Source organism: Pseudopipra pipra, chromosome 7, assembly GCF_036250125.1.
Source record: "Pseudopipra pipra isolate bDixPip1 chromosome 7, bDixPip1.hap1, whole genome shotgun sequence".
Lineage (NCBI taxonomy): Eukaryota > Metazoa > Chordata > Aves > Passeriformes > Pipridae > Pseudopipra > Pseudopipra pipra.
This window is the reverse complement of record NC_087555.1, coordinates 28,285,940-28,302,119: the sequence shown is the minus strand read 5'-3', so window position 1 is coordinate 28,302,119 and position 16,180 is coordinate 28,285,940. Positions and strand designations below refer to the sequence as shown.

The window sequence follows — 16,180 nt, the reverse complement described above, 5'->3', positions numbered from 1 at the left end:
ACAGAGGCAGAATAGAGAGACACAGAAGTAATATCACCCAAAATGCACAAAGTGGGTCTCAGAAACAACCTGCAGATCTGCTTCTATTACACTGCACTTGTTGCTAACACAGACTAGGGATAAAGTGCTTGGGTCATACGAAATCCCCTTAGGCACTCACTGATTCAGATCCTAGTATGGAATCTGCTTTCACAATACCACATGCAGCCCATATGGGATTAGGAATTTGGCCCACGTGAACCTTTCAGGGAGTGAATTATTTAGGCATGATATAGGAAATAAGATGAAGAACATGTTGAACAAATTCAAAGTGAGACTATTCATATCTGCTTTTGGGGAAAATCTGTACAGAGCAGAACCCAACATTACAGAGCTTTCCCCTCTGGAATTTCCAGGATCTATGGAAGAGGGTGATGCTGCCTCTTGGGGCTGAAGTATAATCAAGTACTGGGAAGGGTGAATGGAAATTTGTGTTTCTCCTCCTTAAATGCTATTCTGCACACTTTCTGCAAAAGAAAAAGCACTGAGGCACCTGCATCGTCTCCAAGTACTTACGTGAAATTAAATTTGCACATGTCTATCAGGGGGTAGAGCCCAAGGTCAAAAATTGGGATGAAGACAAGAATAAGAAGTGGATTTAAGAACTGCAATACAAAAGAATGGGAGTTTAGTGACTAGAAAGCAACTTCCAGTAATTAAACCCATAAAGCAATGTCCTCCAGAAATAATTCCATTACAAAAAGGACATGGACAAACACTTAAAAACCTTCTCTTAAAATATAATCACAGTTTGCACTTAACAGCTTCTGCTATTTAATTTTCACAGGCATGAATACATTTTGTTCATATCCTCCCCTCTAAGAGGTAAGCAAGCATCATTGGCCCAGTTTCCCTGGAGAGAGAACTGAAGCATGATGTTTTTAAAGAGTACAAACCCCACTGACAATAGACACAGGTGACCTTTGGTGCTGTGGTGGGACCTAACAACAAATCAGCAACAATGGAAACATCTTGGGACTCCAGCAAAATCCCAAAGGAACAGGCACTATTCTGTGAGATTGGCAATATCTTGCACTTCCACACATCTTGGTAATCCCCTAGGAACAAAATTTCTCCTGGGAGGGGCACAGCTTGTCTGCCTGCCAGCAGTGGCAGCGCAAGAAAATAGAGAGCGATGGAGAACAAGCAGAGGGAAATGTTGTTTCAGTTCCGAAGGAAGATTTCAGGGAATAGAACAGCTTTGAATTTCTCCAGAGCTGTTCAGCATAGGAATTGTAATCAACTGTGACAACACAGCACCATCTTGGAGCTTTCGCATTTTCATCTGCCTTGCAGAAGGGGAAGAAGCAACATATTTCAGGAACAACACTCATCCCAGCACAGGGGCCTGTTAGAAGGAGATGCAGCTTGTATCCTCCACAAGTCAGCACTAGTTCAAGAACTATTATGATGGCAGAGGTTTTCCTACACCTCTGCACTATTCTGCAGGATTCAACCTCTGTGTTAGGACATCCCTGGGGTCTTCTGAACCCCAAGGCTAAGCCTAAAAGCAGCTAAAGAACAATAAGGTAAAGTCCACACCACAGCAACCAGCAGGAGCACTGCTACTGCCTTCAAAAGGAGCAGAGAAAGGCCACTGGTCTCATGAGAAAAATAAAAATAAAAGAGAAAAATAAAATACATTCTAAGGGTTATTGCCTACCCTGTAATATCTTTTACCTGCATTTGGTCAGGCTGAAGGACATATATTCCCTGAAACAAAAAGATATTGCAAATGATTCATAAACACTATAACAAATCAGTGCATATGGCAAATAAGGAACTGGTCCTGTAGAGGCCTTAGCAGCCAAGGTGCTTCCTCAAATGCTTTATGTTGTCTTTAGCAGCTGATATTGTGCTCTTGATACTTGTCATCTAAGGACACAGTGTTTATTAAGATCATTTTGCAGAAGGAAGCTACACTCAGTCCTTGATATTTGGCATCTGTGACACAACCCATGACAGGTACTGAGGCCCATCTTTCAGACTGACTGAGCCATGAACTAGGTGAGTGGAAAAGAATGGGCGTGTTAGTGTCCAAGCTGGGATGTGGGCTTAGAGCTTCCTTCCTCCCGTTTCTATAATGGGAAAAGCCTAAATCCTACAAGTGAGTGCTCCCAAGCTTCAGGACCCTGTGAGCTCTGTGGGCATTCCTCCCAAGCCTCAAAAAGCATAACAAAATACCATTCTTGAGCCAATGGGCTGCACAAACACCTCTTTCCTCCTTCCATCTGTACCTAACAGGCTTTGGTCAACTGGGACTTCTTGGTTTGAGCACGGAAGGACAAAGGGATACCAGACCCCAAAAGGGACAGATGACCTGTCTCCAGGGAGGGACTAGTGTTTGTCTGAACTCCACAAAATGCTCTTCATTCGAAATTAAGATGAAGAGAAGGAGAGGCAGGGGGAGGGAAGGAAAGAAATTAGAAAGGATATAATATCTTTCCAAGAAAGTGCTTTGGGGGTTTGTCTCCTGTCTACCAGGCTTGTCCTCAGCTTAGCCTAGAATGGCTGTCTGTCTCTGCCTGCAGCTGCCTCCTGGGAGAGTGGAAACTGCTGGTCACAGCAATGGAGTCAATTAAAAATATCAGGCAAATACCCCGTCCTGCTACTTTGTGCCTACTACAGGAATGTGCCATTAGGAAACAAGCCTGAAAGTATTTCATCTGACACTAAATCACTCCCTGTTTGACTCCAGACTTCCTAGCTGAGCCTTTGTCTGCAGAACAGAAAGTCACAGAGTATTACAAACGTGAACTCCAACAAGCCTAACGGTGGGATCACCCCAATGTTGAAGTTAATTCTCATCTTCTTGAGCTGGGACAACTCATGAGGGAAGAGTGGATGAGACTGAAACAAAAGCCAAAAAAACTATCCAAGTCGGTGTGCCAAAAAAAGCCCTGAATATGTCCTTTTACACCCAGGAGAGTTTAATAGTGACATCTTGTGATTCTTATCTCTCCTGCTGACGGATTGCTAACTGCATGTGAGCAAAACAGTAGAAATAAAAGGTTTTAGAAATACATCACAAAGACTGCATGGACTTACATTGTTTTGTCTTTCTGAGGTCGATAAATATTATCCAAGGTGTTGTCTTTTTCATGCCTCATTTGAGCTAATTAAGCCTAATGAGTATCACATATCGAGAGCCCAATTTTTAACAAGAGTGACCTAGAAGGTCCCAGACTTGGGGCTTTAAGTCAATTTTAAACTGGAAAATGGTCATTTACAATCCCAGGTTCTGATGTGGGCATCCACAGATAAGATCTAGATTGCCTGTTAAAACATATATGCCTGAAAACAAGCCCTGTATGGTGGCATCTTTGGGCACACAGCTGATCTACATTTATCTGCGACTGCAGCCTGTACCTTTTGCCATTCACACCTTTGAAGAACTATATGGCAACTAACTAATTAATCCTCATCGCATCCCTAGCCTATACCCAAGAATCCTCCTGATTTTGAGAGGCTTCATTAATGTATCACCAAGTAAGCCAGAGCAGAAATACACAACTACATCAGCTCTAGTCACACCTTCAAAGGGCTGTGTGACTTCTCTGTCTTCAGTGGGGGCAGCAGGATGAAAATGCCACCTGCTCTAGGCCACATAGTGACTGGTTGCCTGAAGGTCAGCACCCCTGACCTGCTGATGGGTCCCCAGCCCTCGCTCCTTGCACAGATGAGCTGTGATGAACCGAACACGGCTGCACAGAGCCGCTCGCTTCCAATCACCAAAAGTGAAACTCACCCAGGTTCACCAAGCAGACGCTCTTAGTACTGCAAGGCTCCAGTTAAAAAGCAAGAGAAGTGATGTTACTACTAGTCTTACCAGCCCTGGTGACATTAAGTACTTACAAAATCAGCATTCATTTTTGTGGCTTGCAAAGTCCACCTGGATCCCTAAGGAGAAAACAGACAGCTGTGAAGCTTTCAAAATGTCCCGGGGGACTAGAAAACACGGGGACAGAGAAGATGACAGCGCTGGGGGTCTTATTTCCCATCTATTCCTTCCCTCCCCTGTAACACCTGTCAGTAGGCAGGGCACATTCTCTCTTCTCACCCTCCTCTGCCATACACCTGGCAGGACTGTGAAGGGGTGGCCAGCAGTGATGGTGGAAGCCCTGGACACCTGGTAGGAGCATGGCCCTCTGTGTCCCCAAGATGCTTTGCTGTTACCCCGGAAGGACAGAGGTGCAAACCCAGGCTGGCAGGCAGACCTGTACACATTGTACTGTACCTGCTGATCAAACAGGGCCCAGAACATTGGCAGCGGTATGAAGAGGAAGAGAACACGTGTGACCATTTTAACTTCCCCAATCAGCTGTTTCTAAAAAGGGAACAGGTAAAAAGGTAAGGTGGGGGTGTAAAGCCAACAGGTGATTCAAGCCATAAAGCTTGAATGAGAACTCCTATTTCTTTCTGCATGGCAGTTTTTCATTGCACTTACTCATGATATGGGACATGTTTGCTCTTCCACAATTCAATGCAGCACCTAAACTGTCCATTGAGGGTCAGGAGAGTACAGATGTGGGAAGGGACAGGAAAATGTGTGCCCAGAGTCAGTCTTACTGTCTCCCCGTCTGTCTGTCCATCTGCCCCCTTCCCCCTCCAAACTTGCCAGTTAGACCATTGCTTACCGAGTATTTTTCTGATGCCCAGTCCAGCCAGTGATCCCTCTTTGGAATCTCACGGGAGCGGTTTTTCAGCCGGTTTTTAATAGCAAACTAGGGAGAAAAACAGGTGAGTAACTCACTTGTGCGGTACCTGCCCTTGTCACATTCCCAATTCAAGGCTGCCTTCTCCATCCCCAAATGTAAGCAGTGCCAGAAAACTGCAGGGGGTTTTGCTGAATATTTCCAAAATCTCAGATTGGATGCTTTATGATGAATTCTCTGCAGGGAAGTTTCTGTGACATTGGTTGATTAAAGGAATGATGTGGAAATGAATCATAGAATATCCTCAGTTGGAAGGGACCCACAAGGATCATCAAAGTCCAACTCCTAGCCTGTTTATGCTGTGTGCTCCAGTCAGTGGACACACTGGACACAGCAACCCTGGCAAAAGGAGTGGTAGACCTCACTTAGAAATCCTGTCTTTAAGATCTCGCCTGTTTCCCCAAGGTAAATCTGGCACTAGGGTTGACCTAGATAAAAAGAAAACATCTGCTGTTAGCAACAGCTTCCTGAAATAGAAACATCATTATCCACCTAATAATAAGACAGTATTTTTTCACATACTGTATTCAGCTCACACACTATGAAAAACAGTTGATAAGGCTCTAATGCAACTTCAGCAGGTGTCTCTTGCATTTACATGAACATGCTGAATGTGCATAATACGAATGTGTGCTGTCACTGTCTGCTGAACTGATAAACTTCAGTAAAATTATTTAGCTGAAAAAAATGGAGTCATATATCTGATACTCTGAGTTTCTGAATTTTCCTTTTAGTTCAGTCTCCACCAGCATCTGCCACAAATGGTTCTACTGAGGTCAACTGAACAGTTCATGGAGCTAAGGAGAGACAATTCAAATGCTGAAAGAATAAACTAGAACCTAAATGTGTTTCTCATTCCTTTCAGCTCATCAGCAAGATATCCAAAAGCAGCATACAGAACTCCAAAAGTCACCTCCCCTTTGCCTTTGCACCTTCCTGTCCTGCAACCTCAGAGTTATGCATGAAAAAGAGAATGGCACACACTTACACCGATGCATTTGCACACTTCCAGTAAGACGTTCCCTTGTGGTGGTGTTTTTCTGTACAGTCCACTTCCAGCAATGAACACAACTGAAAAAATATTATAATCCAAATGGGAATTCACATGGCTGAAGCTCAATCCTGCACTGGCTTCTGGGAAGGATCCCCCACCCCCGTATTTAACAGAAATGCTCTGCCCTTGGGGCTTACAGGATTGCACTTTTAACTAAATGAATATATAGGAATCCTTTCATGCCTTCAGATGGAAGAAAATGCAACATCCTACAAGATGCAGTGTGACCCCTAGGAAGTCACCATCATCTTCTCATGCTGCTCTGGAACAACAGGCACCTCCACATCTGATTCATGCTGGGAATAAAACTTCGAAAATTCACTCCATCTGTGCTTTGTGTAGACTAAACTTAAAATACAATCCACACTGAATTGCTGCACCTGATGTTGGAAATCAGACCTTACTCATTGCAAGAGTGTGAGGATTAATCCAGATACAACATGGGCTCTGTGTCCTTTAATCTCACACACATTTCAACAGCAACTGCCACGAAGGTCACTGCGTCACATACAGGTGTTAACAGAAATTACCTCTGCTTATGGTTTCCACAAAGGGTTATACAATTTAAGATACTGTTTTGTCTTGATTTCCTTCCTCAAAGCATAAAGAATATCAGATCGAGACTTCAAAATCCTGTCAGAGATGGAGCTACCTGATTATGTATCATTTATCCCGCTCTGTGAGAGCCTCTGAGTACATTACAATTCCAAAGACACTATCAGGGAGAAGCACAATAAAAGCTAAGCATGTAATCCATATAATAAATCAACTAACTTCTTAAACTAACCCAATTGTCTGGTCAGTCCACAGTCAGTGGTGAATAGCAGGTGCCTCTATTGCAACACAGGAGGCCTGAAACTCAGCAGGGAACTCACCTTTGTTCTTTTCTAACTATGAAGACTTTTAGCATCCAGGTTAGACTTGCAGACCTCTGAGAGACATCTGAGGTCAGTTTAGATGAGTTGCACTTTGCACTTGTGCAAAGTCACCCAGAGGGGTAGCTGCACTACCTAATTTTTAGCATCTCCCTGTGAAGCTGTTGGTGCCTCTAAAAGGTGATTCATTATGTTCACCTAATGAATACCTTCTGGCAATGCCACTGACTACTTTGGGAGCTGAGGTTCCTGAATTAGGTTTGGCATTTGGAATTAAATAGTATCAATCTACCCCATCAGTCAGAAACAGAAGCAGTGCAGAAAATCTTGCTCTGTAAGAATTTCATTATGCCTCTTAATCTATCCTTGGTCTCTATCATCATGGGGAGAGAGCTAGTCAGGGCCAAAATGGTTATTTCATCCAGTTCTGCATGCTGCTCACATAGTCAAACATATCATTTCCCAGAGCATTTTAGCATGTTACAAAAGAACACAGAGCTGCTTTGCTGGGCAGGCCATGGAATCTGGCAGCAGGACACTAGCTAAAAACACATTTCGATTGATGCCTTCATGGAAACTGAAATATTTACACGTTCGTTTTCTCCTGGGCAACTACTACTCTGCTAGAAACATTCATCACACAATGGTGCACAGAGGAGCCTGTGCTGCCTCAAACTGATAGGAATGGGCCACAGGGGGAAAATTGAAGCTTCTCAGGCCTGTGACCATGCACTTTTTTGAAAATAATTGATGTAACGTTAGCTGTGGCCTGATGACATTTCTTCAGTTTACTGACTCTTCTCCCTGATGGAAATTTGAGTGGAGACAGCAACATTCACATCCTCTGAGGGATGAGCTTTTCAAATCACAGATGCTATGGTGAAATCACACAATTGCTTGGTCTCTCAGTGAAGCTAACAGTATGAATGAGAAGCCAAAACCTCACAAATGCAGCGTAATAAGGGGACTGCTCTCCTCAGCATCTTGAAGATGTGAAACTAAAGCTAATGGGATGTTCTCTGTACTGGCTATCAAGGAGTAACAGTAAGAATGTCAAGACTGCTGAGTATTTTATAAGGGTTGAAGAAGAAATCTTGACAAGTACATTAATGCGGCTAAGATGCAAGCTTTAGGAAGCAGGGGGATTGTGGCTGCCTCCTGACAGTTGGACAATAAGGACTTTTTATCGCAACATAATAATAAGTTGTCACTGTAATTGTGGGAATTACTTCAGCCAAGCAAAATGAGACAGCTCAGAACAAAGTAACACCTTGTTCAGCTCCTTCTGCAATTCCTGTGGCACACTGATTCAGCAGCAAAAGTCTGAGACGTTAAAGGTGGCCCAGAGCTGCAAAGAGCCCGTGGAAAGGTTCGAAGCAGCATGTTAAGCTTCTCTTTTATAAGCTGGGGGAGTCTGAGGAGTGCTCAGATTGCAGTTCAAAGGCCAAGCCTGCTCATAGGCAAAGCTGCAAGCCTCAAGGAGAATCATTTTGATGCATCCCTTTGCATTAGAGCAAAGCATCCACCAGACCACACCCTTAACAGTATCATGATAAAGTATTGCAGTAAAACCATGGTCTGTCCACTATCAGTGAACTACTGATTTTTCTTGCTGTTCTGAACTGTGGAATTGTTGGATGACCTTGAACCCTTGCATTTCCCCTTGCAGAATTAGTGAATTCGTGCATTTTCTCATCTATCCATGGACTCAAAATGGTAACTTCTACTACAAGCATTACTGTTTCCACTCACCAAGCGCCAACACCATCAGTGCTGCTGGGACGCCAAAAGCCAGTGCATAACAATCCTCTCCAAAACATTTCACATCCCCTGAAAAAGAAGTCAGAAATAAAAGCACCTCATTACACTCAGACTTATGGTACTGGGGTTTTTGATTTGCTTCCCTAAATCAGTCACTTCCCCTGGCTTTAAATCTTCTTTGCTGGTGTTTGACACTGTGAATTGAATCTCCTTGAAACAGTAGTCCTCCCTTGATGAAGACAATTTTTAAGCAGGGTTAGAGTCTGCCTGCAAAAGCAGCTGATAATTGGATATTGATGCAAATGGTAGAAGAGAGGGGGCAGACAAATAGGTATAAAGAAGTACTAGGAACTGTACTTGGGAGAAAAAAGCAACATTTAAAATAACCTGAAGCCATTCTGTATTTGCCTAAATCTAAATAACCAGTACTGTGTTTCCACATTACTTGTGCCAGCTGCATGAGTTTTTGAGTGCAAAACCTGAATCTGATTTCATAGCGAGCTGCAGTGGACAAAGTGGAAGCCACTGCCCATAACTGTGTAAGTGGGAGCACAGGATTAGTCTTAGAACTCCAGTTCCCTTTCCTGCCACCTTCCCAGTCTCACTATGGGCAGCCTGCTCCAAATGTCAGGTCTTGCAGCAAGCCATCAGGAAGTCAGGTGTGTTACAGCACAGGTTTGAGCAATCTGAGCTATGGTTCACTGAAACCCTACACCTCTTGGACCAGTTCTGTTCTCACACCATGTGAATTTAGAGCTCCAGTTTCAAACAGTGAGCCAGCAGTGGGATCTGTGTTTCTATGCCAGTAGCTAGAAATTACTGCATTCCTACAAGAAGTAATAATAAAATGGCTAAAACAAGCCAACACAGTTAACAGGAGACCAATCCATGAAGCCTCTGTTGCTCCTGTTTGTTGTAGCTGGGGAGCCACAGTCAGCTGCATAGCTGTGTGTATGCAGAGCATTTATTTACCTATTTTCAGCCAATTAGCTGAAATCTGATAAAGCATGGAGAGACATTATGGGCACACTAAACTTCTGACATGCTAAATGAGCTCGACTTCTCCACCTAGAAGTATATATTTCACAGTTCTGCCAAACGTCTACAAACAGCATTTCTTGCTTTTCCGCGAAAAGCTTTCAGACTTAGCAAAAATTTTACTCTTCCCCCATCCTCTCCTCCTCAATTCCATGTTGCAACTAGTTGATAGCTGGGCTATAATGGCACAGGTTTTGATGTTCAGAGGGGACTGAGTTTTCATCTGCCCATTGACTATACTGAGCAAAAGCCCTTCCCAACTGAATGCTGACGTGGGGATACCAGAGAGAGAATGAGTAAGATACAGCATTTGTCTTCGCTCCTACGCATGGCATAAACATGAGACAAGCACAATTGTTCACAGTCATTGTGATATGAACGGCCTGCTAAAATAACAACTGCAACAAAGAAAGCTTCCTGGAAGCCATGGGGCAGAATTAAAAAAAAATCACTATTAAAATGTGAAGTCTATCTTGTCCCTGGTCTGTCCCCATCACCTATGGCCTGCAGCTCTGCCTCTGTGCCTGCATTTCGAGTGTGCCAACCCCCTTGGCTTCAAGGCGCTGTGACACAATGAAGAAAGTGCAGCAAGACTTGGGGAATAAAAAGGCTTGTGCAAGCTGGCTAGAATATAAAGTAGGTCTTAAATGGGGCATAGGCCTGTGCTTTGTCTTCAAGGCTAGTTGCTCAGGGCTGCAATCTTGCAAGCAGACCCAAGCAGGTATGCCCGGGTGCCAGGACAGAGCCCTCCAGAAGTCAGCAGCACCCTGTGGGATGGAGAAGGTAGGACTTCCAAACCAGCTCTGCTAAGTTTTTCAGCCCCGACGGGCTGCATGGGACAACAGAGACCATCTCCCATCCATAGTTTACCTGCAGTCAATACGGGAAATAGTCCTTCACTGGCAATGGGGATTTGATGACCATATAGGTCCTTCCACCTTTCATGTTTTAATTCTGCAGTTCAGGCTGGCTTTGAAATACAACCAGGAATATAATTTCCGTGACTTGTCTGCCTGTATTATAAATCTGTTACACTGCTATGGCAGGATTAACAAGGTATAAATGCAATACACTGACCACTACACAGATAATATAATTTCTGCCATTCAGTTGTCTTAAGAGCCTAACTACGCACAGCAGTTGAGGGCAGCTAATTTATTGTTTTATTCTAAATCAACACTGACCTCTTAATACAGGAGTTACAAACGTAGAGATCAAACTTCCAGCATTAATGGATAAATAGAAGATGGAAAAAAACTTGCTTCTCTCCGAGGTCTAAAATAAGAGAAGACAATATCAACGTCATGGCTAACACACAGCATTGGGCTTGCAAATTGAACACTATCAATTCCCTTGTTAGGAAGGCTGAGTTAATATTGACACGAAGTGCATAAAATGTTAAGCAAACAAGCTTGTGTTCAGGTGATGGTAAATGCTCACACAAATCAGCTCACATTACTTGAAAAGCGCTTTGGGGCTTTTTGGCATTTCACAGGAAGAGCCACCGCTTTGAGAGTGTTGTGAGATTGCAAGGAAGAGAGAGCATTTACTTATTCAGAACAAGTAGCATGATTCAGTTCCTTTGTCACCTAATTCAATACAATTTGGCATGGTTTGACAAGCTCATAATTTCTTCCCATGCCTGAGCTCTTTATTTTTGTTCTCTTCTTCTCTCCTGTGTAGAAATAGAAAAAGAAACCTGTATATTTTAAGGAGCTGGTAATTACAGCATAGATGAAAGAGTGCCAGCAAATGAAAAGTATCCATCAGACATGAGATTACCAAACTGAGGACAGTCAACCTCAAACTAAAAGGGTAAATTAAATCTAGGGGAGCAAATTCAAGAGCCTGATGAAGGGGTGAACTCCAAGCAAAAGAGTTCAGACTTTAACTTATGTTGTAACATATTATAGTTCATACAGTCCAAGGATTCCTGTTAACGTGCTTTCTTCCTGCATTATTCCTAATTTGGAAGGAATCAAGAACTTGATGCAGAGTTGGGCCCTTCTTGCAGGAGTAATATGTGAGGGCATTCAACTGAGGCCAGTCTCTCCTCTCTTGTGGGAGAGACAGACATGCACAGTCTCATGCATATACAGTGCTAGATGCCAGCAGAGTGGAGAAACGAGGGCAGGGTACCTGACCTAACAAATGTTCCTCTCTATCACCAGCTCTGTGACATCTGAGTTGGTAAAGGTAGTGGGGAAAATTGCTTCAGACATGGCATGGTGCCTGGCAGAGAGCTCCTTAGGGCACATTGAACCACATCTCTACGACCTGAGCATCATTTGAATGCGAAGCTTTAACTTAGCTGAGCATGAGGAACTCCTCAGGGACCTTTTTCTGTCTCCTTTCCCTCTAATATGTCCTGCTTCCTTTTGCTCCCTGAGACAACACTATTCACAAGGCTAGAAAACTGGAGAAAATGTGAAGAATTGTAGGCAGTTGAAAGAGGATAGCTCTTATGTAATGAATCCTGGGATCCGAAAACATAACAAAACTTCTGTAACTGATGGTGCAGACAACAGGAAATATTGTTACTTTGTATGGCAAGAAGTCCCTTATCACAAGGGTTCACTGCAGGAAAGGTGGGGAGGTGGAAGGACATGGAAAGGCTTCTCTTTATGTTCCCTTGTAAAGCAGGTAGTGGGAAGGTGAGGGTGAGGGCCCTATCACCTCCCACTGCCACGCGCCAAGGAGTCTGGAGGTCTGCTTACTTGGATTAAGGGCTTTCTATCTTGACCCAGCACAGTTATGAAGACCCCATCAACAAATTTTCCACAGTTTTATTTCCTAGAGTGTTCGAGGCTATCTAGTTCATACATTACTCACAAATTATTTATCCTGGACTAAAGAATTTGAAAGCCTTATAAAAATTGTCTCTGTGGTTAACAGAAAACAGCGCTGGGGCTTACTATCTGTTATACTCCATTTCTGTCCTTAACAGTGGTTTTGATTACCTGAAACTTTCTACTGCTAAACTAGTAAAAGCATATTTTCTTTTTCATTCTACCTTCATGACTGGATATTTGTCATCATGAGGAAATCTAGAGAAATGAGCAGCCTCAGCAATCTTTCCCACTCCTGCAGTAGCCTTGCCATAGCTTGTCAAGAGTGGTGCAGTAGAGTCCTCACAGTCCTGCTCTCTTCTAGTCAAATTCTCATGCCATGTGTCTAACTCTATATCTGAGGAACTCAGAATTTCTAAGAGCTGTAATAAACTCAAGCATGCAGCTCTTGACATGGTAAAGTCTAGAGCAACAATTACGAAAAAGAATGTGGTGGTAACAGAAGAGGATAGTGATGCATAAAGAATTTGGAGCATCTTATTTCACACAATGTAAAAAAAAAATGGTCACAGAAAGGCTACAAAAATAATGACCCAGAAGCTTGCAAATTACACTGATTGAAAAAAAAAAATTCCTTCCCTATTGTCTTAATCTTTGGGGGAGATGAACATTAACAACATGATTTGGATTAGCTAATTTGAGAAAATGTACCATACATGGTAATCCTGATCTGCTTGGCAACCAGAAAATAAAGAAACCAAGAGAAAGCTATTTAGTACCTTAAACACCATACTGCATTGTTTGAAAGCAGCTTTGGTCCCTAATTAATATGCAGAGCAGCTCCACATTCATATAACATATCATAAATATAATTTTGTTCAGGCATTTTTAACTTGGACTCCTAATCCCATAGACAAAGATGTCTGGAAATCTCCTGTAGATAAATCTACTTTCCCTATCTGACCTCCTGCCAAATCACTCTCCATCACTGTTTGTAGCAGTACTGTTCTCAAAGTGGCAGATCCAAGACTATTATGCTTATAAAGTACTTAAAAGAGGATCAGACTGATGTTGCACATTTACCTCAAAACATAAAGTTATCTCAGGGGCAATTTATTGTTTTATACACAAAACTACCTCATCCTTAGCTTTCACATTGAACAACTAAGCCTGTGCACTTTAGGACTCAGCTGAAGTTTATTCCTGAAAACTAAGGGAGAATCAAATGCTTCATTTAATAGCAAATTTTCAAAACTTATTTTATCCTACTTGGAGTGTAAGAAGAAAAACATAAGTCCCCTCAAACACCACTCCAGAGGGAAGAAATATTGTGGTGGCCTTGAACCTTTTATTTCTTACAAATTCTCATTCCAATTCTGAAGACTTAAACTTCCTATCACATAGCATAAAACATTTGTTTCTTCTGAAAGGCCAAGTCATTTCAAAATGGTAAAATAGAAAACTTTCTATTCTGAAAAGAATGAATAGACCAGAACACATTGTCCTTATCAGAATGCTTTTTACAGTTTTCTTTCTCTAAATTAGTTTTTCTTGAAGGTGGCATACAGGTGAATGTTTGAGACTTAGTATTTGATAAATTTGTTGGAGAGATGTAGTCTGAATGCTGGAGAACGGGTACAGGCCCACGCAACCATGGGAAATTCAGGTTTTTTCTCTGTAACAGCTGTGGTTGCAAGTTTGGGATAATAATATGTAAATGCCTGACTGGGGTGCTGAGATTCATTAGCTGAAGTCTATAAAACACTCTGAAGATAAGTGGTACATATTATCATACGGTAATTAGGTGGTAATTGAAAGATGCTGGATAAACATTATTAATTATTAATATTCATAGAAGTAGCACTTCTGTAAATGCTGCTCTAACACCAGTTACAATCCTTTTGGATCCAACTGACAGCGCAGGATGGTCATGCCTGCAAAAGGTTACGCTTTGGACAAGTGACCGTGAAACATCCCATGGTCTGTTACTCCTTAGTAACCATAATCTCACTACTTCAGCATCACACAGTTCATGTGCACAAAGCACAAGTCTTCACAAAGTTTTAAATCTAGTCTATATTATTAGTTCACTAAATGCTGACTGCATACTGGGGTATTCCAAAAGACAAAGAAAAAAACTGCTCTATGGGGCTCCTTGTCCAAGGTTAAGGGGGCAATTCTTGTCCAACTCCACCAGTGCCTTTCCTGACAGACTATTAATGTAACATCCTTCTTCAATGAAGGACTGGAATTGCATTGATGAGAATTTCCATCTTCCAAAGGTCCTAATATCTTCCAGTATTTCTCTAGAACTACTTCTGGAACAATTTTTTGTACTGTCACTCCTAAATAATCCTCCTTGAATATAATCCTACTCATCACAGACCCCAACACTTATTTTCTTTTTTGTAGCAGTGGCCTTCTACATGTTTGAGGACTTATGCCACGCACAGAACTTGATTTGAATACTGTCATTGAGAAAACGGAAAATTCTATTTGTGTTTTAGGTCAACATAAATCTGTTTAGTTTCAGGTCAATTTTAAAATTTAGCATTTTGCCTGAGGATTAGCACTTCCTGACCTGCTTTGCTTCTTTAAGCGCTACCTTATCCCTGGTTGAGCCCCTGTGCTGCATAATGGGAGTTTGAGATTACTGCAGATGAGGGGCTAAGCACTTATGACAGAGAATGAGGACATGAAGCAACTGGACTACAATTCACAGGATACAAAGCACAAGCAGAGCTAAACAGAAACATTTCCATAACTCTTCAGAACTTTGCATTCTGGAATACCTAGAAAACATTCTGGCACTACTTTCAAAAGACTGGAATTTCCTACAGTTCTTTCTGAACAATGTCTAAGAAACAGCTTATGATTTGAGGAAAAATTCCCACAGAAGCACAGGCTGGTGATAAAATTTTTTTCTCCCCTTTGCTGTATTCCATTGCAGTGCATTATAATCACCCCTATTAAGCTAGTTCAGAAATGGCTACTGTTCCATGATATATAAGACAGGATTTTCTACCCACTCTGATGTCCAATTAACATTTAGATGATTTCATGCAATTATGACCTATCCTTTCCAATATCAGTCCTGTTCTGCTGTCATTTTCCTTTCCTGAAGCATCCAGACACTCTCAAGTCTTATGCAAATCATCCTTCCTCAAATCTTACTACATCTTTTCCAGCAAACTGGCCCTTATTCTTCTAGCACAACAGGATTTGATCACAAAAACATCCTCATAAAGTAAGCAGACACTGGAGATTTTAAGAAATAAAAGAAATCTTACATGTTCCTCTTCAAACTGGTCCCCCCCAAATGCAGAGACACAGGGCTTGATACCTCCTGTTCCAAGGGCGATCAAAAACAGACCAACCATAGACAGGACCCTTCATGCAAGAAAAAAAATATCACCATTGCAAAACTTTTCCAGTGAGAGCATTTTAAGTGTCAGCCCACCATGATTCCTCTGATAACACTGCTTTTTGCACATGGGTAGTGATGATAAGCCAGCTAAGTGTGAAAAACAAATTAACTATCCTAATTTCTGCATTCAGTAGCAGTCAATTAACCAAACTGTTTTTGTCAGTTTCTTGTTGTTCTGAGGCCCTATGGACATACAGGAGATCAAAGATCTGTGGGATTATTTTTCACTCATACAACAACAAAAGATTTCACAGATCAATCGAGAAAAAGAAAAAAAAAATGCGGGGGGAGGGAAAGTGCCTTTTCCTGTAGCCTTCCAGCCTGGGTAAGTGCAGACAAACTGTTTGAAACAGGCTCATTCCTGGCTGTTTTCTACTTCCCAGTGGTCTTCAAAATACCATTGTTGGCCTGGCAGATTATGTCTGCAGGGAACAAGAGTGTCAGGACTGGCCACATCTGGGACAAAAGAAAACTGTTCTGTA

At 42.2% G+C, this 16,180-nt stretch overlaps 1 protein-coding gene across 6 annotated transcripts in view; it reads right to left on the bottom strand.

Annotated features, from left to right (window-relative positions):
• Positions 1 to 16,180, bottom strand: part of SLC15A2 (solute carrier family 15 member 2) — a 62,104-nt gene that overhangs the window by 25,499 nt on the left and 20,425 nt on the right. For all 6 annotated transcript variants that reach the window (XM_064661398.1, XM_064661401.1, XM_064661403.1 and 3 more), the window contains 9 exons: positions 15,562 to 15,661; positions 10,667 to 10,757; positions 8,436 to 8,513; positions 5,743 to 5,825; positions 4,677 to 4,763; positions 4,277 to 4,366; positions 3,895 to 3,939; positions 1,720 to 1,752; positions 556 to 644 (listed from right to left, as the gene is read on the bottom strand). In XM_064661398.1, the coding sequence (XP_064517468.1) occupies positions 556 to 644; positions 1,720 to 1,752; positions 3,895 to 3,939; positions 4,277 to 4,366; positions 4,677 to 4,763; positions 5,743 to 5,825; positions 8,436 to 8,513; positions 10,667 to 10,757; positions 15,562 to 15,661 (696 nt within the window). The remainder of the gene's footprint in view (positions 1 to 555; positions 645 to 1,719; positions 1,753 to 3,894; positions 3,940 to 4,276; positions 4,367 to 4,676; positions 4,764 to 5,742; positions 5,826 to 8,435; positions 8,514 to 10,666; positions 10,758 to 15,561; positions 15,662 to 16,180) is intronic.